The sequence below is a fragment of the Aotus nancymaae genome, unplaced genomic scaffold, assembly GCF_030222135.1.
Source record: "Aotus nancymaae isolate 86718 unplaced genomic scaffold, 86718_ANA_hifiasm-v0.15.2.pri h1tg000048l, whole genome shotgun sequence".
In the NCBI taxonomy this organism is placed as follows: domain Eukaryota; kingdom Metazoa; phylum Chordata; class Mammalia; order Primates; family Aotidae; genus Aotus; species Aotus nancymaae.
The window spans coordinates 6,238,315-6,266,298 of record NW_026988462.1 but is presented as its reverse complement, the minus strand read 5'-3'; the positions used below and the strand labels follow the sequence as shown (position 1 = coordinate 6,266,298).

Below are 27,984 nucleotides of genomic sequence, written 5' to 3'. Positions count from 1 at the left end.
AGGCACCGAGGGAGAAAAGCTGCTTACGAACACGGTTTTTTCTTTGCAGGATTTTTCCTCTCTCGACCAGAAACGGTCCTGTCCTGCGTTTCTGAAGTTTCTTCCGAATCCCACATGCCCCTCGAAGGCCCCGCGGACTCCAGCCAGCGGGCCGCCGCATGCGCAGTAGCACGATGTGCTAGGCGATGAGGAGGGGGATGAGTTTTCCGTAACCTGAAGCTACATCCTCTTGATTCCTCATTAAAGAAAAAGGCGGGAACTAGTCAAAACCCGGGGAGTGACGGGACGCTCGGATCTGCGCGTCCCGCCCCTTTCGGCCTCTGATTGGCGAATGTCCGCGGCTCATGTCAGAGGAGCCCGCCTTATTGGCTCTCAGGCTCCAGGGGAGCAGATGTCCGGGGCCGACCCTGCTTCCCCCAGCTGCCGACGTGGGGCGGGCAGGGGCGGGCAGCAGAGGGCGTTTGGGAGCCGCCGCGTCTGTGCGGAGCGGGAGGCGGGCATGGGGGGGCTGCGGCTGCTGGCGGTGGCCCTCACGTGCTGCTGGTGGCCGCAGGGCAGCCAGGGTAAGACCCTGCGGGGCAGCTTCAGCAGCACCGCGGCCCAAGACGCCCAGGGCCAGCGCATCGGCCACTTCGAGTTCCACGGTAGGTCTGGGGGCGGGGAGAGGGATGAAGGCGCGCTGGCCCTTCCCGCCGGCGGGGTCCGCCGGCCGCCCCTCCCCGGCTCCTCCCCGCCATGTTGGGCGAGGTCTGCGACTTCCCCAGCCTCACCTGGACCTCCAGCGTCGCCGCGGCTGCCAGGAATGGTGGGATGCGTTCTTTGCCAACCCCGCTGATGCAGCTTTCCAACCCGAGGCAGCTCAGCAGCCTCTCGCCACTAGTGATCGTGTTCTGCACCTAGAAGCTGGTTTCCATTTCTCCAACCCTCTCCTTGCAAACGAATGTGCCAATGAGTGGTCGGCCTCATCTTTCCAGATCCTTCCCCCAAAGAAGCATGTTTGCTCCCTCCTGTCTCGGCCACACTGTGTACACTGACGTCCTATAGATGCTGGAGAATTAAAGCCTAGGAACTTAAATTTCCTTTTTTTTTTTTTGAATACCGATTTGCTGAGACCTACTTGCAGCAGAGTGGATTGGGAAACCAAGTAAAACACCTGATAATGTAGTTGTCATATTGAACAGTTTGGTTACTCGGCCACTAGTGCAGTAGATTTACTATAGGCGGTGAGGCCTAGAATTAAGTTGATGAAAATGCATTTAAGTAGCGTCCTGGAAGCGCCCTAATTTATATTCTGTGTGGCTCTTCTGAAATTAGAGCTGCATTTGATTCTTACCTTTTGGTCTCCTTAAAAATCAGCAGTTTTTCCTTCAATAAATGAATTTGCAATTCATTCTAATTTTGGTCTCATTTGCACCCTCACTAGTACTCTGAATTTGACTAGTACTGTATTTCAATAATTATTTGCCTTGATGACATTAGGATCTTTGGTTTGTACAGTCTTTAGCATTAAAAGATGCAGCGATGAACATCAGAATATTGGCCTAGAAAATATTCGTAGGAGAAGCTAATAGAAACTAGGAGCTACTTTGGTGAGGAAAGGAATTTAAAATATTGGGAAATTACAGAATTGATATAATAAAGGGAAGGGATCCTGATTTTGTTGTTGTTGTTGTTAAATTTTTAAGATAGCCGAGAAAAGGAGTTTCAGCAACCCAGTTTTTCAAAATCCAACGTAGAATATGTTTTGGGTGAATGAAGAAGAAACACTAGAAACAGTTTTATTATTTTTGGTCACATTTTGAGTATCCCAATCAATGGACTGTAACCTTACTTTGAGTATTGACAGCCACTATATTAAATGGCACAGTATGGACAGTGTTGGAAAATCTGGGATGTATAGAAGACATGGGTCATTACTTAGGACCAGCACAGAGACTTGGATGACCTCATAGTTCATGATGATCATCTGGTAAACATGGAGGAGAAACATGTACTAAATTGAGATTTCTCAAGACAGATTGGGGATAAGGTGTTTCAAGTACATTCATTCTTTTTCATAGGTATAAAATAATATATGTATATTTAGTTATTACCAATTTTCATGAATCCCAATTCAGTAAATACTGAAGTAATGAACTGTAACTCAGAATGCAATTTACAGTGTGAATTGGGCCTCAGAGTCACTTTTAAGACTTCATAATATGTAATCAATTTATGTAAGAGACTTATACATTCTTTGATATATATACTGTATATTTAAATGTATTTAAAATGTTTAATCAATGTAATTACAGTAACAAAAGCATAGAAAAAAATTTTCCAGGAGAACAGAAGATCTTAAAATGAATAACAGTCTCCTGTCTTACCTCTCTCACCTAGTCCCTTTCCCTAGAGACAATAACTTACTGCCATTTCTGTTCTGGGCCTTAAATGTAATTGGTGTGTGCAACCAGGTTCATTCTGTATTCATCTTACAACATATATTGTTCTAAAAGTTCTTTTTTTAAAAAAAAAAAAAAAAAAAAAAAAGGAAGAAGCTGGGTTCAGTGGGTGGCTCAAGCCTGTAATCCCAGCACTTTGGGAGGCCGAGGTGGGTGGATCTCGAGGTCAGGAGATTGAGACCATCTGGCTAACACAGTGAAATCTCATCTCTACTAAAAACAAAAAATTAGCTGGGCATGGTGCCTACTGCCTATAATCCCAGCTACTGAGGAGGCTGAGGCAGGAGGATTGCTTGAACCAGGGAGGCAGAGGTTGCAGTGAGCCAAGATCGCACCACTGCACTTCAGCCTGGGCAGCAGAGCGAGATCCGTCTCAAATAAAATTAAATTAAAAGACCATCCTGGTGAAACCCTGTCTTTCCTGAAAATACAAAAATTAGCTAGGTGTGATGGCTCATACCTGTAATCCTAGTTATTCTTACTTGGGAGGCTGAGGCAGGAGAATCTCTTGAACCTGGTAGGTGGAGGTTGCAGTGAGGCCAGATTGTGCCACTGCACGCTGGCCTGAGTGACAGAGTAACACTCTGTCAAAAAAAAAATTTTTTTTACTCTGTCACCCAGGCTGGAGTACAGTGGTGTGATTGAAGCTTAGTACAGCCTCAGACTTCCAGGCTTAAGCCATCCTCCCATCTCAGCCTCCCAAGTAGCTGAGACTACAGGTTCAGCCACCAACACTAAGCCCAGCTAATTTTTTTTTCCAGTAGCAACAGGATCTCACTTTGTTTCCCAGGCTGGTCTCAAACTCTTGGGCTCAAGGGATCTTCCCACCATGGCCTCCTAAAGCTCTGGGATTGTGGATGTGGCCACTGAGCCCTGCCCCTGAAAGTTCTTTCGTAAAAGTCAGAGATACCAAGTTTTGTTTTAGGTATAATATGTCTACCCTAGAACACATACATTTAAACTTTCCTGCTATTAGCTATGTTTATTTTTTATATTGAGTATAATTAAATATTAACACCTATGTTATATTAAAAAACAAACTTTAGTGGGACATTTCTATAGATTATGAATAAAATGTAAAACATGTGAAGTGGTTGTTAAGTGAGGCAAAACTTTTAATACAGTAAATTGTCTGAATACCCCAGGTATTGCTGTTTATTGAGTGAAATATTATCACTTATCAGCTGAATTACAAGGAAATACCACACATTAATTTGAATAATCTCTTGCATCTGAATGTGGTGTTCATTCTGATGTGATTTACTTAGTTAAGCAAGATTTAAGAAGAATTGTGCTTTTTAAATTTCCATTTTGGTAAGTAGAGGTGTTGAGTTGTCCTCGTGTCTCAAGTTTCACGTAAGACCGAAGTAGTTGATAATTTTTGTTTTAATGTCAAGGTGACCATGCTCTTCTGTGTGTCAGAATCAACAATATAGCAGTAGCTGTTGGAAAAGAAGCTAAACTCTACCTGTTCCAAGCTCAGGAATGGCTGAAGCTACAGGAAAGCAGTCATGGTTATAGCTGTAGTGAAAAATTATCCAAAGCTCAGTTGACAAGTGAGTATATCCCTTTTCCTTTGATCATTAGATATAGTTTTTTTCCTCCTAATGTTGAAATATTGTACCATATGTACATACCAAGATGTTTCATGACAGCATACATCCCACTGTGATGACACTTTGTCTAGTACATTTCAAGCTGAGTTTTAAGAATGCCTTTTCCCTCTGTATCATTCATCATTTTCTGAAAAAAAAAAAGTTCCAGGTAATTTACAAAGGAATCCTTCATTCAGACTCTTTACAGTTTGCATAATTTATGCCAATATGGAAGATATACTTAGACCCAGTGGCAGCATGGAATGAATGGTAACATTTGTTGAATGCTAATTATCTACCAGCACTGAGCTAGATGCTAAACATGTATTATCTTAGTTAATTGGATAATTTAGCTTGAGTGATGCTGTTTCACAACATGTCATTCGAACATGAGACTTAGTTACATGGTAATACAATATGTCACTTTGACGGCCAGGTGCAGTCACCCACATAATCCCAGCACTTTGGGAGGCCAAGGTGGGCAGATCACCTGAGGTTGGGAGTTTGAGACCAGCCTGGCCAACATGGTGAAACCCTTTGTCTACTAAAAATACAAAACAAAAAAAAAATTAGCTGGGCATGGTGGTGCACACCTATAATCCCAGCTATTCAACAGGCTGAGGCATGAGAATCGCTTGCACCTGGGAGGCAGAGGTTGCAGTGAGCTGAGATCACGCCACTGCACTCCAGCCTAGACGACAGAGTGAGACTTTTTCTCAAAAAAAAGAAAAAAATCACTTTGAGATGTACCAGCACCACATCATTTGTACACTTCTGAGTTTGCCTCTAGAGAGGCTGTACTTTTAAAATCTTAATCTAGGGGCTTAAATCTGCGATCCCATTCATTCTCATCAACACTGTCCCATGCATTAGGGTGTTAGCCATCCAGAGGGAGTGAAAATTTTTTAAAATACGGAAATGAAGGACGTATGCCATTTTTTCCATTTTGCATCTTGCAAGTTAATTAGTTGTAGGAGACATTAGGAATTTGAAGCATCCGTGAGGAAAAATGGGAATTATTCCTCTTCCCCTCTTTCCCCTTATTATTCAGAGACTCATCCATATATGGAACATGGTAGTCTCTTCTTTTAGCCTAGTCTAGTGAAACATTCATTTCTAAACATCCATTCTTTATCTTAACAGCTGTCTGATTCCCTTGTAAGGCAACTAGCTGGAACAGTGATAAGAGCAGAGGTCCTCACTCCTTGCCACCCATTGTGGGGATCTTTAATACAGATTTGTGAGATGACATTGTGAGAATATAGTATCCTGAAAAATGAATGATTGGATTCAGATATCAAAGAGACAATTAAATAAAATTACTTAGACCCTGAATTCAAAACTTACCTGGGAAATGTATGCAGATTCTCATTCTCAGTTATCTCTTCCTTTCTCTGCCAATTTGCTCATCTAAGTGTTCCATGTAAAATTTGCTAATCTAAGTGTTCCACATATGTGTATAAGGTCATGTCCTTCCGTTCCCAATTCCTCTAGTGTCTAAACTGAACTCACCATCTTCCCCATCCAGACCTGGTCCTCTTCCGGTGTTCCCTGTTTTAAGAGCTGGCACCACCATCCATCTAGTAAACAGTTGAGAAACCAAGGTGTCTTCTAATACTCCCCTCTTTGACCTTTTTTTTTTGAGACAGAGTTTTGCTCTTGTTACCCAAACTGGAGTGCAATGGCGCAATCTCGGCTCACCGCAACCTCCGCCTCCTGGGTTCAGGCAATTCTCCTACCTCAGCCTCCTGAGTAGCTGGGATTACAGGCACGCGCCACCATGCCCAGCTAACTTTTTGTATTTTTAGTAGAGACGGGGTTTCACCATATTGACCAGGATGGTCTCGATCTCTTGACCTCGTGATCCACCCGCCTCGGCCTCCCAAAGTGCTGGGATTACAGGCGTGAGCCACCGCGCCCAGCCTTTCTCTTTGACCTTTCTAAGTCCCCCATCCATCGGTGTCTTGAGGATTTACTTCTAAATATCTCTTGAATTCATCTACTTTTCTTCCTCTCTACCCGCACTGTGTTATTCCAAGTTGCCATAATCTCTTGCCTTTACTATTTCAACAGTCTCCTGCATGGCAGTTCTACAGCCAATCTGGTCCCCCTTCTGTAACTAGATCTTTCTAAAGATCAGATTTGGTTATGTTACATTCACTTCCTCACCACACCCTTAAAATAAATGGTTTCCCACTGCTCTTAGGACAAAGGTAGGCCTCCTTAACCTGATCAGCAAAGCTGTCATGGACTGGCTGCTGCTTACCCCTCCATTTCATCTCAGGGCATTGCCCCACTCACTGCATTTTATTTCACTGCCATCCTGAGCCTTGGCATAGGCTTTTCATCTTCAGCTGCCCCTCTGGCTCTTCCCTCGATTAAGTTAACATCTAAGTTTTTTAGCCTCTTGCTTTCCTGCGCAGTCCTTACTATAATTATCACTTTATATTTTATTTATTTGTTATAAAATCAGTCAATGAGAGCAATAGGGCTCTTTGGGCGTGTTCATTCACTGAGCACTTTCATTGTTTCATGAACTATGCTAGGCACTGGTGATACAGCCGTGACCAAAATGCTGACACTCTCAGTCCTTAAGGCTGATGGAGGTGACCAGAATGAAGGGGATCAATGTGAATAAATGTAAAATTGCAATTTTGATAAGTACTGTGAATGCTAATTGTATGGCACTATGAGAATGAGAATTTATGATACCTTGGTGCGTAGTTAAGTTTTTACTAAGTATTTGTAGAATGAATAGTCATAGACCTTGATGCTTAAGGGCTTTTTGTTTGGTAGGTTGTTTGCTTTTCATGTTTGGCATCTCAAAGACTTCTTCTATTTCCAATAAAAACTTACTAAGCAGTTTAAAGATTTGAGCTATAGGAATATTGATTTGTTCTCTTATGTAGTATTATACTCTATATACTTAAAAACATCATTTTTGTGTCAGTCATATTCCTGTATTCCCAGAACTTCTATATACAGGGAGACAGTAAGGTGCAATGGGAAGACCACAAAACTGAGAATTATGCTAATGATTTATAACAATAATGTGTTATCTTTGAACCTAATTTTACTTATCTGTACAACAAGCAAGTTAGACTAGGTTTCCCTAAGGTTTATGATAGTTCCATAATGCTGCCATTCTCATTCTAACTCTTTTTTTTTTTTTGAGACGGAGTTTCGCTCTTGTTACCCAGGCTGGAGTGCAATGGCGTGATCTCGGCTCACCGCAACCTCCGCCTCCTGGGTTCAGGCAATTCTCTTGCCTCAGCCTCCTGAGTAGCTGGGATTACAGGCACGCACCACTATGCCCAGCTAATTTTTTGTATTTTTAGTAGAGACGGGGTTTCACCATGTGAACCAGGATGGTCTCAATCTCTTGACCTCATGATCCACCCGCCTCGTCCTCCCAAAATGCTGGGATTACAGGCTTGAGCCACCGCGCCCAGCCCTCATTCTAACTCTTAAGGATGGAGTTACTTATGTATAGGACTACAACTTAACAAAACCTTCTGCTATTGTTTCTTTCTCTATTTTCTCTTTCTTTTCTATGTCCTGTTGAGTGCAGAGGTATTCTTTAAAATTGTGGAATGAAAGATATCAGGAAACAGGAATTTGGGAGTAGTGAAGGTTGTATTGTCAAATTTTGGGGCCTAAAATAAATTTAGTATTGATTTCTACATATGTTCTATATATTTCACCAGTTTTTTTTTTTTCCAACAACAAAATCCAAATCTTAAGTCTCTAACTTTTATATATTAGTTGTCACATTTATAGTATGTTATCTGGGAGCTTAGGTACCTTTAAACAAAAGGCATATCCTTAAATTCATGACAATGTAATAGTAACACATATTTAAGAATAATTCCTTATAGCAAGTGCTTTTCCTAGGTGTTAATGAGACTTAAGAGTTAACAGCCTTTCACCTATTTGGTAATGAACTTGGTGACTATGCCCAGCTCCTACGTAAAACCCTGTTGCTGCTGTGCACTATGAAAAGACCAGCAGATTTTAAAAATCTCAGTGTTGAATGTTGCTTGACTCTCCCAAATTAATGTTTGAGAAATTATTTTTCAGTCATCTCTTTGTTCTGTCATAAAAATCCGACTTAAAAAATATCAAAAACTATTTTGTAGATTTTTAAAGCAAGCCGACAAGACATTTAAAAGCACTGAAAATGATGAGTTTATGTATTTCTATCTAAAATTTAATATGGAGATTCAGAGGAATTTTCTATCAGATTACAGGAGCTAAATATAATATTTTATATAAAACATTTCAGTGTTCTTTTTACAAGTTATGCATATGATTCCTTTTGTAGTTTGGTATATTTTTAAAATCATTTAAAGGTGTTAGTATTTTATCGTGTGTTTTGGTTAGCAGTATTCATTTCCTTTTATAATATGATTGGACAATTAGCTATTCAACACCATTCTCTGCAGTTCAAGTTTTGTTAATATTTGAGGTACTAATTACACCAGCATAGAATATGCATGCTGTGCTGTAGCCTTTTGTTTCAGAAACAATGAACACACAGTTTTGTCAAGAGGCTTGTTTCCCAGGCTTGCTGAAAAGACAGCAAGACAAAAACTAAAGGCTGGTATCACTTTATGAAGCACACTTTTCTGTTTGAAGTGAATCCACATAATTTAAAATGAAACATCAAAAGTATATTGGTAAAAGTGTGGTTTTTTTATATTATTTTATCTAAGAGAAAAAGTGCAAATGATAAAAACAGTGACACAGCAGAGCCTTTATATAATGAGGTCTGGATTATATAATTGCAAATTGCACATTTAAACAGTCCTATTTCTGAATCATTTATTGAGCATATATTAAATTCTTATTAAAAATCTTCAAATATTTAACAGAAACTGGAGTCTTTGCTACGTTTTTCCAGAAGCTGTATGGTTAAAAAAAAAAAAAAGTAGTTTAAATGTCAGCTAACTTACAGTAGCCAAAAAAGCAATGCTGTGGTTGTATTAATCAAATCCTCCTGTCCAATTTAACTACCAATGAAGGAAATTCCCATTTGTACTGTCCGAGTCCTCACAATTCAATCCTAACTACATCTGTATCTCATTCATAAAGACAACCTATAAATATTTCCCAACTTTCTACTAGGAAAATTTCCCAACATACAGAAAAGTTGAAATTATAGTACAATCAGCATCTGTATATCCTCTGGTTAGACTGAATAATTATTAATATTTTGTTAAATTTGCTTTATGTTTGTATGTATGTGATTTTTGTTTTAACTGAACCATATGAAAATAAGTAGCGGGTATCACGAATAGTTTGCCCCTCCATACCTAAGCATACATCTTCTAAGAATAAGGATATTCATCTGTTTAACTATCATACCCTAAGAAAATGAATAATTTTATAGTATCCTCTGAAGTCTATTCCATACATAAATTTCTGGTTACCTCAAGAAATATCTTTTATTTATTTAAAAAATTTTTTCTACAATTGAGAAAAAGATTAAGACTAATTTGTCCTTAAATATTGACATGTTGTGGGGGCAACCTAGAGTTGGGGATTAGACCCGTCATAATACTGTTTTAAAAATACTTTATTTAAAATCATGCTTTTTACATAACATTCCATATACTTTTCATTTGCCCCTCACACAAACTCTGAGCTAGACAGGGCAAGTATCTTTATTTTACTGTTGAAGAAACATATTTAGAGAGGTTGCCATTTATTTGCTGAGTCACAAGGCCAAGACTTGCTCTTCTAACTGTACTACTCTTTTTGTTATACTCAAAACTTGAAACACTCCTCCTCTAGGCAGCTTTGTGTTAGTGTTGGTCAGTGCCTCTTAGGTCAGGTCATATTCAGAAACCACAATTACTTTTGCACCAACCTAATAGTTTTAGATCCAGAAGGAATCTTAGATGTCATTTTGTGTTTCTCAGAAGGGAGTGCCGTTGGCATTTTAGGGGGAATAATTTTTTCCATGAGGTTGAACACAGCCCCCCTCCAAGTATAACTAGCTATTGTGACAAAAAGTTGTCCCCTCACATTTTAAAATGCCTTGGAGGAAAGGAGATTACCCTAGATTGAGAATCACTTATTAGTATAACTACATTGTTTTAAAGAAAGGAAAAACAATTGACATTTAGCAACTGCGCTGTGACAGATACCATGCTAGGTGACTCGTATAACTCAGTCCTTACATCAGCTCTTTGCTGTAGGTAGTATCTTCATTTACAGATGAAGAAAGTAAGGGTCATCGCTTATGTAACTTGCCCAAGGTCACATAACAGTTAAGTATTGAAGCCAGGATTCAAACATACATCTGAATGATGCCACACACCCCCACCCCTGACTATATCATACTACTTCAAAAGATTTTGGAAAATCTTTTGAAAATATTAGCCATGGTTTTTAGATATAATTATTTCCTAAGTTGAATGCCCCATTTAAAATTTAACTCAATTAATTTTCAAAAATGTCACTGTGATGTATAGTTTTGTGGATGTTCTTAATGGCATAGACAGTACTTAAAAATGGTTAAAATGGTACGTTTAGAAAGAAGTACAAAATTATTAACGGATGTTTTGATACTCTGGGTGGTAGAATTGTGTAGTTTTGTGTATATTTTACCACAATAATTTTTTTGAATGTCATTAACCCACTTAGAAACTTTGAAAATATTGAAAATTAAAATTCAGAGTTTTGGCTGCCGAGACCAAGATGGCCCCAAGGTTCAGCGCCTTCCTCAAGAATGCCTGGGCCAAGGAGCCAGTGCTGGTCGTGTCCTTTGTCATTGGGAGCCTTGCTGTAATTCTGCTGCCACTTAGCCCCTACACCAAGTACTCCATCATGATCAGTGAGGCCATGCCCTACAACTACCCAGTGCCTGTCACGATGATGGGAACATGCTCAGCATGCCCGGCCACCCCCAGGACCCCCAGAGCTCCAGCTTGGAGTGGCTGAAGAAACTGAGCACTTCCTTCCAGTGACAGAGGCAGCCCCTCCCATGGCTCCAAATAAAAATGTGAAAACAAAACAAAACAAAATTTCAAAGTTTCAGTGAAGCCATTCCACTCACTTGTGCTTTATAGTCTTATTTTTATAGTGATTCCTTAGCTAAAAACATCATTTTTATCTCCTTTGCAGATAAATTCTTATTTATTCCATAAATGTCTGATTTTTAAGACTGATTCCAAATACTACACAAGGTCTTAGATTTCTGAGGCAGTAAAAACTAAACAAAAGATTGTCCTAACCTCAAATTGATTGTATGACTAAAACAACACATATGAGAGTTTTGTTATGATAGGTGTTGTTTTCTTTCTCTTTAAAGTGACCATGAACCAGACTGAACATAATCTAACAGTGTCCCAGATTCCATCTCCACAAACGTGGCATGTGTTTTATGCAGACAAGTATACGTGCCAAGATGACAAGGAGAACTCTCAGGTGGAAGATATCCCATTTGAAATGGTGTTACTAAACCCAGATGCCGAAGGGAATCCATTTGATCATTTTAGTGCTGGAGAATCCGGTAAGAATATGTATTTGAATATATCTTAAATTTAGGAGATGATTTATGCACAAACATATTCATGTTGTACTTTTAAAATAAAAAATGAAAGCAACCTATATGTGCAAAAGTAGAGAAGTGGTTAAATGAATCTTACAGCGTTTTGATAGCCATAATATTAGTTTTTAAAGGCAGAGTATTATCTGAGTGTATTAAAACCTGCATAGAATAAGACAGAAGTACAAAAATATTAACAGATTGTTTTGATACTCTGGGTGATAGAGTTGTATAGTTTTGTTTGTTTGCTTGCTTGTTTGTTTTGGCTCCTAGCAGGAAACAAGTTGTGTAGTTTTTAGTTTCTTCTATACATTCTGAATATTTTTGTTTTTATGATAACCTTGCATTATTTTTATAAACAGAAAAATGGTAACAAATTGAACAATTTAAATTGATAACTCAATGATTAAATGAGATTAGAAACTGAACTACGTTGTATGGTTAACTCTTTACTAGATTGTTTGAACAAATTTAGGGATTGCCTTCATTGAAGCTTAAAACAATTCAGGAATGATTGGAGTCTATAATACTTCCCAGAATCATTTACTCATTTAAAATATTTCATCAGAATGTTGGATGATCCTTTCCTATTGAAGTAAGATTCCTAGCCCCAGCAGAAATGAATGACTTCTTATGTTCATGATAAGCATGCTATAAAGTATAACTGATTTGTAAATGAACGTGTTGAAATAAGGATTTGTAGGCCATCTGTCAAAGAAAAAGGTTAAGGGTTTACCTCTTCATGAGTTCATTGGCTGTTTGAAAGAGTCAATCTGCTCAAGAGAAAAATTTAATTCCATTGTATCCCATTGGCCATAGAATGGGGTGGGTGGAGGTGAGGCGGGAGTGAGGCCACTTTAGCTTAAACTGATTGTTTAGTTCAGAGCGTAAATTTGTCACATCTAGTTTAAGGTTATGAGGTTTAAAACAAAAATTCAGATGTTCACACCCAGAGACTCAGATAGATTTGGTTTGGAGTGGAAGCCAGTTAATGAAAGCTCTAAAGCTGATTCGTACGTACAGAACCACTGATCTAAAAGTCCATATTTGACATTGTTATAGTAGTGTGTTCTAAAATAGAGCCTTGAGGGATTCTTTCTACTCTGTAGCCTCAGGTATGGTATTTGTTTACAGGGGAAATCTTCAATTCATTTTAGAAACTTCTGCTAGTTTGTCTAATTATCTGCTCCAAGTAGGAAAAATTGATTTGCTATGCTTTTTACAGAGAATTGACTATTACCTCATGTCTCAGAGGTTTGAATTAGAATAACCTGGTGCAAATAGCTGCAGTTAATGTTACATGTTATTCTGGTTAAATTTTGTAATTTGTTCTCTTTCAAACCAATTATGTATTTTATATCTACCAGACTTTGGTTAATCTTCTATTTTACAGAGTTGGTCTAGATTAAACAAAGTAAGGTAAGTGTGATGCCACTTGACAAAGTACTAAATAGAATTATAATACTTTAAGGTAAAATAAAACTGCTTCTTTAAAAGATTAGAGTCCTTGTTAACTATGATTGTACTCAAGTTAGAGACTAAGAAGTACCTAGAATCCTGAGAGCGTTATTACCTCAAGACATGTAGACTGCTTTTCACTGGAATATTACAGGCTCTGCCACATCTGCCATCTCACTGTTTTTAAGATTCCAGCAGCTATGTTCATTATTTTTTTCTTTTTCTTTAATTTTCACTACCCAAATCAAAAGGAACTGTGTTCATTCTTTAGTGCTATCCCTTTTACCCTCCATGTCCCAAAAGACAGTGGGTTGGAGCTTCCATTTAACTTCAGTAATATGTTCCTGGTAACACGTTTGAATGTTTTTGGCTTAAAGTAACAGAAAACCCTAATGCAAGTGGTATAGACAGTAATGAAATGAGTTATCTTACACCACAAGAAGTTTTGAGGCTTCTGCAGGGTGGTTTATTTAGCATCTCTGTACCCTGCTATCCTCAGACTATTAATGTTGTTCTTAAGCTAGCTGCCTCAAGTTCAAAGTTAGCCATGGCAGTTCTGAGCATCATGTTTAGATGATGGCAAAATTCAGTATCTCTTGAGGAGGAAGCAAATCTTTCCCAGAAGTTTCCTATCACATTTCCTTTTTCAGATCTGGGTCATAGCATCATAAGAGAAATGTAAGTTGACATGGAAGAAAGAAGATAAAAGTAGACGAATCTGTCCAAAGGGTTAGGTTTACCTCCTACTGGCAAGGGTATGAGAATTTCCGATTGATTTATACTAATCAGGATGTATCTTGAGACACTTGAGTATGGGGGATCACTGGGGCTCTGAGATAAGGTAGGCAGGAATGTCTGTTCCAAGTGCTGTCCGGGAACCCAAGGACTCTTTTCTCCTCACCTTCTCCTCCTTTCTCATTTACCATCATTTAGCTGGGGCTGAATTTATTGAAGCTGTCCACTAAGTTTTCTTGCTACTTTATTTTGCCAATGCTGCTTCCTTTAAGCTTGCCTAAAACCTTATACATTTTCTTACAAGTGTTCACCACCTGTTGTATGCTCATTAAGAGTATTTTTCTTCTTCACTGTATATTTTTTCAGTGTATATTGTCTTAAATATAAGATTTAACAATTAATTGTTAATTTAGTTAACAATTAATTTAACCACCTATTTTAAAATTAGACTTTAATTTCAAAGTGAACAAAAACAAAACAAAGTGAACACAAAGTGAGTTTAATTTCAAAGTGAACAAACAATTTTTTCTTGTGGCAAATAAAAAAAAGTTGGTAGCTGATGATCAAAAAAATAGACTTTTTAAAGAGATGATTTGTTTAAATCAACATTGAGTTCAGAGCTAGCATTTTATCTTTTTAGCGTTTTATGAACAGGTTAAAGGTAAGAATCATCTAAAATTCAGTAAATAAAGTGTGGGATGTGTCCCAGTTCAATTTATTTAATACATCAATGAAATAATTTTTGTATTGGTTATAATATTAGCTTTTTCTGGAAGATTAACTTTGAATAATCCTAAAACATTTTTTTGCTTGTGACATACATCTTATTTTCCAGAGTCCTTTCCTTCTACATTGTTCTGATTCCTCAGTACGTAGTCTGAGGATTTTCAGAATTGTAACTTAATGTCAGAAACTTTATCCTATAAGTCAGAAATTTTGTCTTATAAAATATTCTGTAAAATATTATAAATAAATAGAACTTTAGATTAAATGCCATGTTTATTTCTTTAATACTAAGAAGGAAAGATAAAAACTAAGATTTGAAACACAGGATAGCATAAGGAACTTTGCTCACCTACAGTTACATAATGTTTAGCATTTGTATTTTCTGTCTTGTTCCATTACTATAGTAATCCCAGGATTATGTTGTCATTATTTCTAAGGCTGGAATGCTCTTCTATGTAAGGAGGGACAGCAGGGGGTGGGGAGTTGGGGAGAGATAGCATGGGGAGAAATACCACATATAGGTGAAAGGGAGGAAGGCAGCAAATCACACTGCCACGTATGCACCTATGCAACAATCTTGCATGTTCTTCACCTGTACCCCAAAACCTAAAATGCAATAAAAAAAGAAATATAAATAAGTAAATAAAAAGAAAATATATTCTTTCTTTTGCTTGATATTCCCTTCCTGAAGTCTAAACATGCTTTTGCACCTGCACTAGAAAGGTTAACTGTCCACATTTATATTCATAGAGCAGGAGAGACACCCAGTGGCAGAAATATTTTCTGCTGCTTTTTTCCCCCCAACCAGGCCAAAACATGATGGAACTATTTATTGATTTTTGTGATTTGTGTCTTCTGATTGCTTTTCCAGAATTATTTTCCACATAATAGAAATATTTTCTTATCTGACTGTTAATTGGAGTTTACCCAAATGGGAAACTAGAGTAGGCTTGGTGTTCACACTGGAATGAAAGTTCATCCACAGACTCAGGACGGCTCTATTCGTACCACTGTTACAGCAGTTTGGTGTTAGATAGAATGTAAAAACCTTAATATTAGGGACTGGCTTCACATGTAACCAAGTCAGTGTTAGCCATTAAACTCAAAGCTAGCGTGCTGCTTTACTATGAAAATTGTCTGAAATTTCTGAAAAATGGTGACTCAGTCAAAAGATTTCAAGTTAACAGAAGAAGTGACATTTATCATGAGGTTACATGAAGACTGGACTAAAAAGCTGCTAGTAGGGACTAGAGGCTGCTGTAATGACTGGTTCCATTTTTAATGTAAAGTCTGCACATTCTTTGTTCTTTGCCAGCCATCTCTCTTTCCTCACTTGTAATTTCTACTCCCTCAGAACTTTGATTTTTATCATGGCTCATTTGGTTTCTCTGGCCAGTCCTGACATCAGCTCTCAGCTCCTTTCAACTTTGATTTCTATGGCCCCTTTCCTTTCCGTTTTATAGTTTGATGTACCAAGAGAAGTGATTAGCTTAACTTAGCTTGCAGAATTGTTATGTTGCTGGCCTCTTGCATTGGTAGCCATTTGGTTAGGTGTTAACAATTTTCAGTCAATGCTAGTATGGAGTCACCTGATCTCCTTAGTGGGGGTTTTTGTTTTGGTTTTGGTTTTGGTTTTGGTAAGAGCTGCAGTTTGTCTCAGAAGGGATCTCTGGATCTGACAGGTATTTTGAAGGTTTGTTCAAGTGGAAATTCAAGGTATTGGGACATTCTAGAGCTGTGGTCCTCACGTGTTAGCTGTATCAGAATCACCCTTAGGGCTTACTAAAGCACAGATTACTGGGCTCTACTCAGTCTCTGATTCAATAGATCAAAAACTGGATGGAACTCAAGAATTTGCATTTATAACAAGTTCCCTGGTAATGCTGCTGGGCAAGAGAACACACTTTGAGAAGCATTGTCAGGGTATATTAAACTATTATTGACTGTGAACTAATCTATTTCTAAACATTTTACAAAAGAAATTTATTTTGGAGGTAAACCGTATACCTAACTGAATGCTGAAATTATTATTTTCATTTACTGTTTTCAAACAAAACTGATTTTATGAGTGGTCTTTGGGTTTCTGTAAGAAAGCATAATGGACCATTATGCTTTCTTACAGATTGACCTTAACTAGTTTGGTTTCATCTGCTTTCTTGTAGTTAAAATTTTGCCCCAAGGTACAAAATTGTTTAAGTTTTAATAATTTTTTTCTCTTACAAAGGTGAATGCTATGACTCCAGTTAAAAAATGCGATGACTCCAGTTATAAAACAAGTTCTAGAAATATATTGACAGGGAGATTTGAAAGCAACCCAATATGATGACTGGCTTTGTTTTACTGAAGCAAACTCCCTTTCTTCTCTTCACAGGGTTACATGAGTTCTTTTTCCTCCTAGTCCTAGTGTACTTTGTGATTGCTTGCATTTATGCTCAATCATTGTGGCAGGCTATTAAGAAAGGAGGACCCATGCACATGATTTTAAAGGTTCTGACAACTGCATTGCTGTTACAAGCTGGTTCAGCTTTAGCTAATTACATTCATTTCTCCAGGTAACTCAAAACCACTAAAACTGTGTTCATCATTACATCTAATTAATCCTAATTAGTCCACCAAAATTATGCTTGCTTTGATTATTAACAATTTTTTTCACATTTGTAATTTATGCTAATCTTCTTCAATTCCTCAGTTACTCCAGAGATGGAATAGGGGTACCATTTATGGGAAGTTTGGCAGAATGTGAGTATCTTTCTGAACATTTTTTAAAAAGCATACACTTGCTGTCTGCTTGGTTTTTTTAAATTATTTGTGATAGTAAAAATTTTCTGTCCAAGATTGGTTAGAAATCAGATTGACTGAGAACAGGGTTACAGGTTAAATTTCCATATGTCCTACTTAGTTACTTCTTAATAGTAGGTAATATGTACAGCTCCTCATTGTTTTTTGTTTGTTTGAGACAGGGTCTTATCCTATAGCCCAGGCTGGAGTGCAGTGCTCCTAGGCTCAGGTGATCTCTCCTGCCTCAGCCTCCCCAGTAGCTGGGACTATAGGCACATACCACCATGCCTGGCTAATTTTTAAATTTCTTTTTCTGTAGACGAGGGTCTCACTATGTTGCCCAGGCTAGTCTCATACTCTTGAGCTCAAGGGATCCAGCTGCCCTGGCCTCCCAAAGTCCTGGAATTACAGGCATGAGTCTCCACACTCTGCCTCTTCATTGGTTTTAGGCATATTTATATATATTCTCTCACCTTATCCTCAGTAGAAAAGTAGGTCTGCATATCCTTATTTTGCAGATGAAGGATCTGGGCTCAGTGATATGAAACATATTTCCAAATGTCCTTCAGCTATTTAGTGGTAGAGACTAGACTCAGACCCAAATTTTTTTACCTCAAAGCTGAAGATTTTCTTCCTATTAAAATCCTATTCTCTGTTATATTGATTCTTCTATTTCTGACCCAAAGCCTAAAACTTACATCAAGATACTCTATGAAGAAAAGTGATAAGCTTTCTTAAAAAGCATTAAATACTACCTCATATAATAAGTATATATGAAACTTGAAGCATTTATGGATTTTTGTTGTTTTCTTGTAGTGTTGACCCGGATACAGGTGGTTTGGGTGCATCTTTTCTGTTTGAAGTAGCATGCTTCCCCTGCAGTGTAGGTGATGGCCACCTGGTGGCACATCACACTAATGCATGGAGCTTTTCATTTGTCTTCAGGATTCTGAAAGGAAAGCCAATGTTTGGATGTTACGGGAACTTTGCATTTCATTGTGTTGTTTCTTGTTAATAGGTTTAGGAAACACTCTTCACATTATAGTTCAGCCATCAAAAAAAAAAAAAAACCCAGAAACGAAGATACTCATATTCTCCACATGGCAGAAATCATATTTAGAATTTTTTGTTTTAATAAGCAATGAGTTATAGAGAACAGGATTATGTAGTTAGAAAAGCTAAGAAAAATGGAAAAGAAAGAGAGTTAAGGTTGGACTTAATAGACATGGTATGGGCATATATATGTATTTTTATTTTTTATTTTTTATTTAACACTGGATAGCTGCCAAATATATATGTATTCTTAAATAGTATTGCTGCTGTTTTAACTATTATAAATATATACAAAATGTATGGCAATTTTTAATTCTTTAGAATTATTACATGCAAATATCTCTTAATGAATTTCCTTAGCTTCTCTTTGAAAATGGCTTTTTGTGGTTAAAAAAAAATGTCCTCATCTTATTGCAAAAAGTACTAAATTTTACCAGGCGCAATGGCCCACGCCTGTAATCCTAGCACTTTGGGAGGCTAAGGTGGGTGGATCACCTGAGGTCAGGAGTTCAAGACCAGCCTGGCCATCATGGTGAAACCCCATCTAAAAAAAAAAAAAAGTACTAAATATTTTATATTGTGAAAACTTGGCTGACGTTGGTTTTCATGTCCCATTAGTTTTTGACATCGCTTCCCAAATTCAGATGTTATACCTACTTTTGAGTCTATGCATGGGTTGGACAATAGTCAGAATGAAGAAATCTCAAAGCAGACCTCTTCAGTGGGATTCTACCCCTGCATCCACTGGAATTGCAGTATTCATTGTCATGACACAGGTGAGTGTTGATACTCAGTGTTTCTGCTTAGTAATCCTCAGAAATGCAAACCTGAGCATACCTCATTTCAAAATTGAAACCTGGGACCCATGAGGAATTTGTGTCTTTTTTTCTTGAAATTTCTGCGCTTCTACAATTTGTGTCATTTTAAAGTATGAATTTAAAGAGTGATAGATCAAATAAGCTTAATCATCTGGGTGCTACTATATGTAGATTGCAGAATTTAATTATAATTTACCTGAATTTGAGCTTCCTATCAGCTTATTTAAGCACAGTATGTTTAATACTAGGTTGGAGTCTTATTTCCTACTTAATAATGGCTTTCTTTCATATTTCTCTAGCACATGGTAAGTACTTAACACTGAATGAGTGATTCAATGAATTTGAGATTTATCCATTGTCAAGAATCTTTAGGATTGGCTACTTTGTACATAAAAGAATTCAGGTGATTAGCTAAGATTAATTAAAAGGCAAAATATAGACTAAAAAAGAATGAGATCTTGATTTTGAAAGCAAGTATGAAAACACACAGAAAAACAAAACCAGTCTTTTACGAAGGTCCTGTATGCCTTTTTTTCTTTTCCTCTATATTGATAGTATTGACATGCTAGGATATCCATATGCCTATGTTCAATGGATTTGTAAAAACTAAGAAGAAAGGTTTAAAGATAAAAATTTATACTGAGTTTTTGATGACCATTAGCTATAGATGAAAATGAAATATATACTTGTGCTCTGTAAAGGGGCATCATAATGTAAGTTTAATGCATTAAATAAGTTGAAAAAATATATTAATGAAGGATGGACCAGTACTTTATTCATCTTTCTATCCCTAGTATTTATTTAGCACAGTAGGTTTTAAGTGGAATAGCAGTATTGAATTTACATGAGTCATTTGAGAAAGAGACCATATCACAGTTGGTGATATTTAGAAAGGAGATAGTGCCAGTAAAGGGGCTGATGAGAAATAATTGAATTCGTAGAATTGATTAAAATAAGGTTAAGATTCTACCAACTTAATGTTTTTGAGCCAGGACTTACAGAGAGTAGTCTCAATGTCAAGGTAAATTCTCACTTTTCATTTCTTTTTAAAAATTTTATTTTTATTATCATTTCATTGTAATTTTAATTTACTGTCAGACAAATATGAATCGATAATTGAGATGATATTATACTAGAGTTTATTTGAGCGTTTATGTGAGCATTTATGAAGAATACATTAAACATAGCTCTGATCTTCAACAACAACCCAGACAAGGCAGATCAGACAGGCAGAGACTATACAAATACATGCATATTTTATACAGATCACATATTAGCATATGTATATGAAAACAGGGAAGTTTAAATATGTAAAAATATGAACCATGGGCTATGGTAGCTCTGTAGTAGCACTTCTGTGTTGCAAAAGTAAAGTTTAGAAATGTAGGTTAAGAAATCAGATGGGAGGCCTGGCACAGTGGCTCATGCTGGTAATCCCAGCCCTTTGGGAGATTGAGGTGGGCGGGTCACCTGAGGTCAGGAGTTCAAGACCAGCCTGGCCAACATGGTGAAACCCCATCTCTACTAAAAATACAAGAATTAGCCAGGCATGGTGGTTCGTGCCTGTAATCCCAGCTACTCGGGAGGCTGAGGCAGAAGAATCACTTGAACTTGGAAGGTAGAGGTTGCAGTGAGCTGAGGTTGTGCCACCGCACTCCAGCCTGGGCAACAAAGTAAGACTTTGTCTCAAAAAAAAAAAAAAAAGAAAAGAAATCAGATGGGTATAATTTGGTGGTTTGGAGGAGTAAAACTTTCAGTAACAGAGCAAATATTGAGCCCAAGAAGGAATTTCACATGTCATAGTGACAAAGGAGTTTACCTAACAAGAATAGTAGCAGGATTAAAATTAGGGTAGAGGATGTGAGAATGAGGAAAGGAAAAAGCTGCTGGTAAACCCCATAAAACCTAATAATTGGATTTAATACTGAGTTTTGATCTCTTCCAAAAGTTCTTGGAAGTCACCGAAGACTCAATTCTGAGAGCTGAATTGACAAAGGAAAGAAGTGCAGAGAGCTACAGATATGTGTTGTAATGGTTAAAACATTAAAGTAAGTTAAGTGATTGATGTTTAGTAAAGATGGAGGGAACATAGACACTGTTTTCTATTGAGTAGTAATAAACAGAATAGCTTAATGAGGAACTAGCTGAGCTTTTTATTGTTAGCAATATGGGAGAAAAGGTCAATAAAAAGTGGCGAATAACAGTGTCCTGAGGAATTTATAGTGAATATTAAAATATGCTGTCCTTTACCAAGAGAGGTTATTGTGAAAAATAATAAAGTCTGAAATAAACAATTCTGACTTTTTAATTTCTGAATTATACAAAAAACACTGAAATATTTGAAAGTTATCCTGAGATAGCCAGTTTGAATGCAGAACGGTTTACATTCAGTGATGGTGTTGAAGTAAGGAGGAAATGGATTTAGAAGAAAGTTTGTTCTTTTAACTTTTTCAGCTCATTTTCATCCTTAGAGATAACTTACTTGAATCATGACAGCAACTGAATTTTTTAAAAATCTTTTAACTATGGTCTCACTTGATAAAAATTCATTTTGACTAGCTTAGGGTATTAGAGTGATGAAAAGACTGTACTTTATTAATTAACCTCTATGGTCTGATAGAAATGTTTATATAATATTTCAAGGGATGTTTATTAAAGAGTTGAAAAAAGTACTTTATTGTAATTAGGTATGATTTTTTTTTCTAAATGTAATTTTTTTTTTTTTCAGAGTATTTTGCTACTTTGGGAACAGTTTGAAGATACCAGTCATCATAGCTACCATTCACACCACAACTTAGCAGGGATCCTCCTAATCATTCTAAGAATTTGCCTAGCATTGTCATTAGGCTGTGGACTCTATCAGATCATCACAGTGGAGAGAAGTACGCTCAAAAGGGAGTTCTACATCACATTTGCCAAAGTATGGGTTTGGAAAGAAAATGGTTTCTTCTGATTATCCTACTTTATTCTGGTTTCTTTGGGAAGTTACTAAACAACCACATGCTAACTTTTATTAAACTTCTGGGCCAGGCACGGTGGCTCACACCTGTAATCCCAGTGCATCGGGAGGCCAAGACAAGTGGATCTCTTGAGCCCCCAAGTTGGAAACCACCCTGGGCAACATAGTGAGACCCCATTTCTACAAAAAATTAGCCAGGCTTTGTGGTGAGCACCTGTTGTCTCAGCTACTTGAGAGGCTGAGGTGAGAGAATCCCTTGAACCTGGGAGTTGAAGGCTTCAGTAAGCCAAGATTGCACTACTGCACTTCAGCCTGGGTGACAGGGTGAGACCTTGTTTGAAAAAAAAAGAGGGCTGGGCGCGGTGGCTCACGCCTGTAATCCCAGCACTTTGGGAGGCCCTGGCGGGTGGATCACGAGATCAAGAGATCGAGACCATCCTGGTCAACATGGTGAAACCCCCGTCTCTACTAAAAATAAAAAAAATTATCTGGGCACGGTGGCACGTGCCTGTAATCCCAGCTGCTCAGGAGGCTGAGGAAGAATTGCCGGAACCCAGGAGGCAGAGGTTGCGGTGAGCCAAGATTGCGCCATTGCACTCCAGCCTGGGTAACAAGAGTGAAACTCCGTCTCAAAAAAAAAAAAAAGAAAAAAAAATTCTGTTGTGTGACAGTCAGATGCTACCTTAAGTTCTTTATGTGGTTCACCTCATTTAACCTTAGCAACTTACGTGATACAGAAATTATCCCCATTTTACAAAACCTGCGAAACAATATTTTCCGTATACCCTTTGGCAGGTCAGTTTTACTTGGTTCATAGCTTCTTTATCAATAGGGATTTTATTTTATTTTTTTCTGTAATATCAGAATTTTAAATATCTAAAATAAATTCAGATGTGGTTTGGATTTCTTAACAGTTTAAGTTGACTATAAACCGTTTTTCTCAGAGTTATGCAATGTTTTCTAACAGACTATTAGGAGCTGTCCTTCAGCATAAGCAGATGGAGCCAGGAGGCTGAGTCCGTGTGTTTCAGCCACCTCACTCCATCCACATGAGGTCATGTCACTTTATTCCTTCTTTCTTGTCCTTCTTATGCTAGTGAGATCTAAAAGCAAATTTGATTTTTTTCTATACCTGTTTAGTAACAGAAGAGATTAGGAGGGTTAGAGCAGTAACATTATAGAAGCCTCCCTCCCTAGAAGGTTTCATTTTTCTGTCAGATTGAGAGAATCCATACCCCTTCATTTTAGCACCTCAAACCAGCATACTGATCAGACTGATTGTGTTCATTGAGCCCACCTCGTCCAGAGTCATTGACCATTATTCTGAGGCAGCTATGGAAGGAGAGCTAAATTCCTGCTTTATTCCTAGTGTTGAGCATTGCAAAGCTGCTGCTGCAGTCCTAGGAACCAACTTCAGGCCTCTGAGCACCAGACTAGAAGATGCCATGCTGCCTTTGAGTTTTTCACAGGGACAGTAGTGCTTATTGTTTGATAAATTAATATGTATTTGAGGTGTTGAGGCACTATGTTTTCTTATTTTGCTTTATGTTTAAAGCAGTGCAAACTTTTTCTTCAACTTCAGGTATTTTATGTTTCACTTAAACTTTCTGAATAGGGTCAAACATCCAAAAGTATTTAAGGAATAGCAAAAAGTTATTCTCACCTCCTCATACAGTTGCTGCTAATAGTTCTTAATTTATCTTTCTGGAGAATTTTAAGTATATATGCCTATGTTACAAATGTAATATACAAAATGTATATTACAAATAATAACATACTATAAATATTTTTCTATATTTTGTTTTTTCTCCCTATATCTTCAATGTACCAAACATTTCAACAGCTACTATTTATTAACTTATTTTTTTATTTCAAATTTAAGTTTGGAAAAGAGAATACATTGCCGTGGTTCAAGGAAAAATAGAAAAATATTTGAAAAGTATAATGTGAACAGTTACCCATTCTTACCTGCCCAGTTCCCTTCCCCTTCCTCTGTTGTACTCCTCAAACAAGAAACCACTATTAGTGTTTTTTACATATTATTACAGGATTTCTTTGTGTATCAGCATGCAAATATGAATTGACATTCTTTTTTCTTTTTACAGGAATATTACACACTTGTGCCTTGCTTTTGTCACTTAATAATTTGTTACTTATATTTATATATTTGTAGTGTATCAAAGTGTGTATGCAACTGATTTATAAACGTAGGATTATAAATACTCCAAAAATACTCATTTGGTTAGAAACAAAAAATGTCACAGCAGCAGTAAATTTATTTCTACATTTTTTTGCAAGCTCTACCCTAAAGGCCTAAATCAGGTTGAGGTTAATCAGGACCTAAATATGCTAGTAACATTTTTTTATCTGGTTCATTCTGAAAAAAATAAAATACATACATGTACTTATTTCACTGTTTCATTTGTTTCAGGGCTGTATCTTGTGGTTTTTATGCCATCCAGTTCTTGCATGCATTTCTGTCATTTTTAGTGACTACCAGAGGGACAAAGTAAGTAATATACATGATCAAAGTAGTTTTTAATGAAAATATAGTCTTAATTGGGAGAATATTTGAATAGGAGGAACCTATTTATTTTTCAGACATTTTCTGTATTGTTTAAAACTTTGAAACAAAATAGTAAACCAGTAAGTATATAAATTAGAAGTTTAAAATGTGTATAAGCCAAATGGTGGAAATAGCTTTTCTTGATTCTATTTCAGCTTATTTTAGAAATTAAGATAGATAATTTTAAAATAGAAATTTTGTTTTATCTAGTTGCTTTAAGAGACTACAAACCAGAGTGCCATGCTCAAGTGTGATGCATTTTGGTTGTGCTGATACCTACCTTCTTAGGTGAATGGCTCCATCATTTCAAAATAGAAGTCTGCCAGGAGCCCTTTTATAAGCAATGCAGTATACGTTTGAATGCACAAATGTTTATTGAGCCTGAGATATTTACAAAGAGTGAATAGACAGGACGGTAGTCTACAAAAATAGAGAAGCAACTTGAGAATTTTTGAAAGGGCTTTTAGAGTATTCTTTAAAGTTCAGGTAGGAGCATGCTTTATTCCTACTAATAAATTAGCTAGGAACCTGATTTATCTTATTTACTGAAACTCTGTTTGTAGTGCTTACCCTTAGGAGCAAATGGTTTAGCAAGTTATTCTTTTGTGCCTTACTTTGTCATCTACAAACTAAGTGTTAAAGGGATTTTTATGCTTAAACAATAAGAGTTCTGAGCATTAGTCAGAAAACTTTTTTGATAAAATGTATCTATGGTAAAGATGAAGGATAGAGTATTGCATTTATATAAAAAGTTTATATAGATTCATGGTAAATTGAATATTATTTCTCTGTTTCTGCATGCAGTAAAAGCATTTCTTTCCTTTTCTTTTCAGGTTATTACAATAGGCGTTATCCTTTGCCAGTCTGTTTCCATGGTTATTCTCTACAGACTCTTTCTGTCTCACAGTCTATACTGGGAAGTTTCTTCACTTTCCTCAGTAACACTACCACTGACCATATCATCTGGACACAAAAGTCGCCCTCATTTCTGATACTTGATTTTTGTTGAGAGGAAAAGTGAATTGGTTAAAAGAGTGCAATAAGGATCCAAATACAGTGACTTTTCTTCATACATTTGGTGTGAAAACTTGAACAGCGAAAGCAGAGCATGTTATTTATATAACTGCATTTAAGCAGTACCAAAACTGAAAAAAAAGGTAACAAATGAAATGTTCTGAAATGTACTTAAACAGACTTTGAAGAAAATGTTGTTATAAAATGATTGAAGCAATTTCTATATGGAAATAAATGTGAAAAATAACTATATGATATTTTGGTAAAATATTCACCACTTAAAATGCCTCATCTTAATAGCTAACTCAGGTTTAATAGTCTTATAAAAAGTAATCAGTTAAATGATTACTTGCTTATACATATCTAAATTAGTCCAGTTACGAAATCAGTGTAATACCCTGATTTTAAAAAGTGTTGCTTTTTATGCTTTAAGGAAAATACATTTCATATTTGAATTTAAAGGAATTGAAATTGAAATTACTTCAGGAGATGAATATAAAATATGTTCACAGTTAAATGAATAAGCTTTTGTCTATATGTGGGTGGAGTTATTCTCCATTTTTTTCTGCCATTTTTGGCTCTAGTTCAGGTCTTAGCTTGATTAGCAAAGGTTTTTGACAAACAGTTTATGAAAAAATAAAACTTAAATACATTACACGGGTTGTAAGGACAAAGGATTTTAAAATCTGGGCACTTAGGTGAAGGGACAAGCAGGTTTATGTGTTTAAAAAGAGAGAAGGGAAAAGGTACTATGTGATACGGTACTAAAATTTTAATCCCAATATAATTCATTTCTCTTACATTGAATCCCCAATCATAATTAAGCCGTATACACAGATTAAATTAACAGAACCATTTCACATAAATGTTGGTTTCAGTCATCAACTACCCATGAATTCCTGCCCAAGGATACTTAATCAGGATTAAATTTTCTATGAATAATTGAAAAACAAAACACTCACTGGATCTGTTATAATCCGTGTTGGCACTGGATTCTAAGTAGTTGCCATCTTGAATCCTTTGTAATAAAGCCATACTTTTGTGTGTGTGTGATGCCCCAGTATTGAGTATGCTAGCTAAAAAATATCAAGTGCCTGATTAAAGAATTGCTAAATGGTTGTCAATACTTGCTGTACAAAATAAGTATTCCCATTAATAGTCACTGATTGGAAATTATTCTGTTGATCTTTGTCAGGCTGTTGAGACCTTTTTCTTTTTACTTCTGGCCTTATTTTAAAAATACTTTTATCTACTTTAAGCAAGAAACAGTGCACTGATCTGGTAGTTAAATAGTAGCTAAAATAATGTAGTGCAACTTAAAAAATATCTATGGCTTTGTCTTTGTTTTTCCCTTGCACCTAGTCTCATTGGAAATAACTAGTATTCTGCATCATTTTCAGGTCAGAGTATGGGTTTGTGACTTGCAAAATGACAAAGTTACAAAGTTCAACCTGCTTATTAAATCATTTCTCTATTAGTTCTTTGTAAATCATTTAATAAATTAGAGCTACAGGTTAAGACTAGAAATTCTGAGTTATGTTTTAGGTTTACGTGATCGTCTGAGTGGTCATAACCTTTTCTTTTATCATGTCTCACTAGTAACCCCAGCTATTGCCTGTTGTGTTCAGCTGAGATGCAGTTAATTAAGCAAAAAAGGAAAAAGGTGAAGCCGTTTCATAAATTTTGTGAACTTGCCAAAAGGGGAAGGGAAAAATCTTTGTGTTACTTTATTCAAAGAACATAAATGACTGAATTTAACGTATATGAAATTTATTACTCTGCTTGCATTTATGAAACAAGTTTTTAAACTTTAATTCTTAAATTTATGGTTGAAATTGCTGATAATTTATTTTGTTATTCAAGAGCCATTGTTAAGTGGAGGAAAGTAGTTGTTAATAAGTGTATAAAATTGTTCTTGACTAGTTATCAGGGACAAAATTTATAGTTCATAAGTCATGACACAGTATCCCCTCTTTTTCTGAATGTTTACATCGAGATTCATCACTGCAGATTACAGAAAGTTACGTGTATACTACAAACTCTAATTAAAGATAAAAATATTTTCTATTTTGTCAGATAATGCTTTTTTATGTGTTTTTACATTTTTTTAAAAGAAGATGAATGGTTTATCCAGAGCTCTATTAATGAACGTTTCTTTTCTTCCCTTAAAAAATAGATGTTTATTTTTATTGATGTGTGTATAATGAGATGGGTGCCTACTATGATGCATCAGGCATTTTACTTTCATTATTATTAATCTCTAATAGCCAATCTCCCATTTAACTG

The 27,984-nt window shown here is 36.6% G+C and overlaps 1 protein-coding gene and 1 pseudogene across 2 annotated transcripts; both read left to right on the top strand.

Moving 5' to 3' along the window:
- Positions 1-418: 418 nt before the first annotated feature.
- Positions 419-27,765, top strand: GPR180 (G protein-coupled receptor 180). Of its 2 annotated transcripts, none has more exons than XM_021667909.2 (9): positions 419-644; positions 3,839-3,997; positions 11,355-11,555; positions 16,882-17,062; positions 17,200-17,249; positions 18,960-19,117; positions 21,888-22,079; positions 24,550-24,627; positions 25,518-27,765. In XM_021667909.2, exons 1-9 carry the CDS (start codon positions 500-502, stop codon positions 25,674-25,676), a joined length of 1,323 nt encoding a protein of 440 aa, XP_021523584.2. In that variant the 5' UTR covers positions 419-499; the 3' UTR covers positions 25,677-27,765. The 2 variants fall into 2 exon arrangements, with proteins under 2 accessions (XP_021523584.2, XP_012314033.1); XM_012458610.3 differs by having other exon boundaries at positions 568-644; positions 3,864-3,997.
- On the top strand, positions 10,585-11,020 carry LOC110567708 (NADH dehydrogenase [ubiquinone] 1 alpha subcomplex subunit 3-like; annotated as a pseudogene).
- Positions 27,766-27,984: the final 219 nt, after the last annotated feature.

Bases quoted from the DNA above. Each gene is read 5' to 3' on its own strand.
- GPR180 (XM_021667909.2), top strand. From the start codon at position 500: ATGGGGGGGCTGCGGCTGCTGGCGGTGGCCCTCACGTGCTGCTGGTGG. The intron at 645-3,838 runs GTAGGTCTGGGG...TTTAATGTCAAG, and splicing joins CGGCCACTTCGAGTTCCACG to GTGACCATGCTCTTCTGTGT. The intron at 3,998-11,354 runs GTGAGTATATCC...TTCTCTTTAAAG, and splicing joins ATCCAAAGCTCAGTTGACAA to TGACCATGAACCAGACTGAA.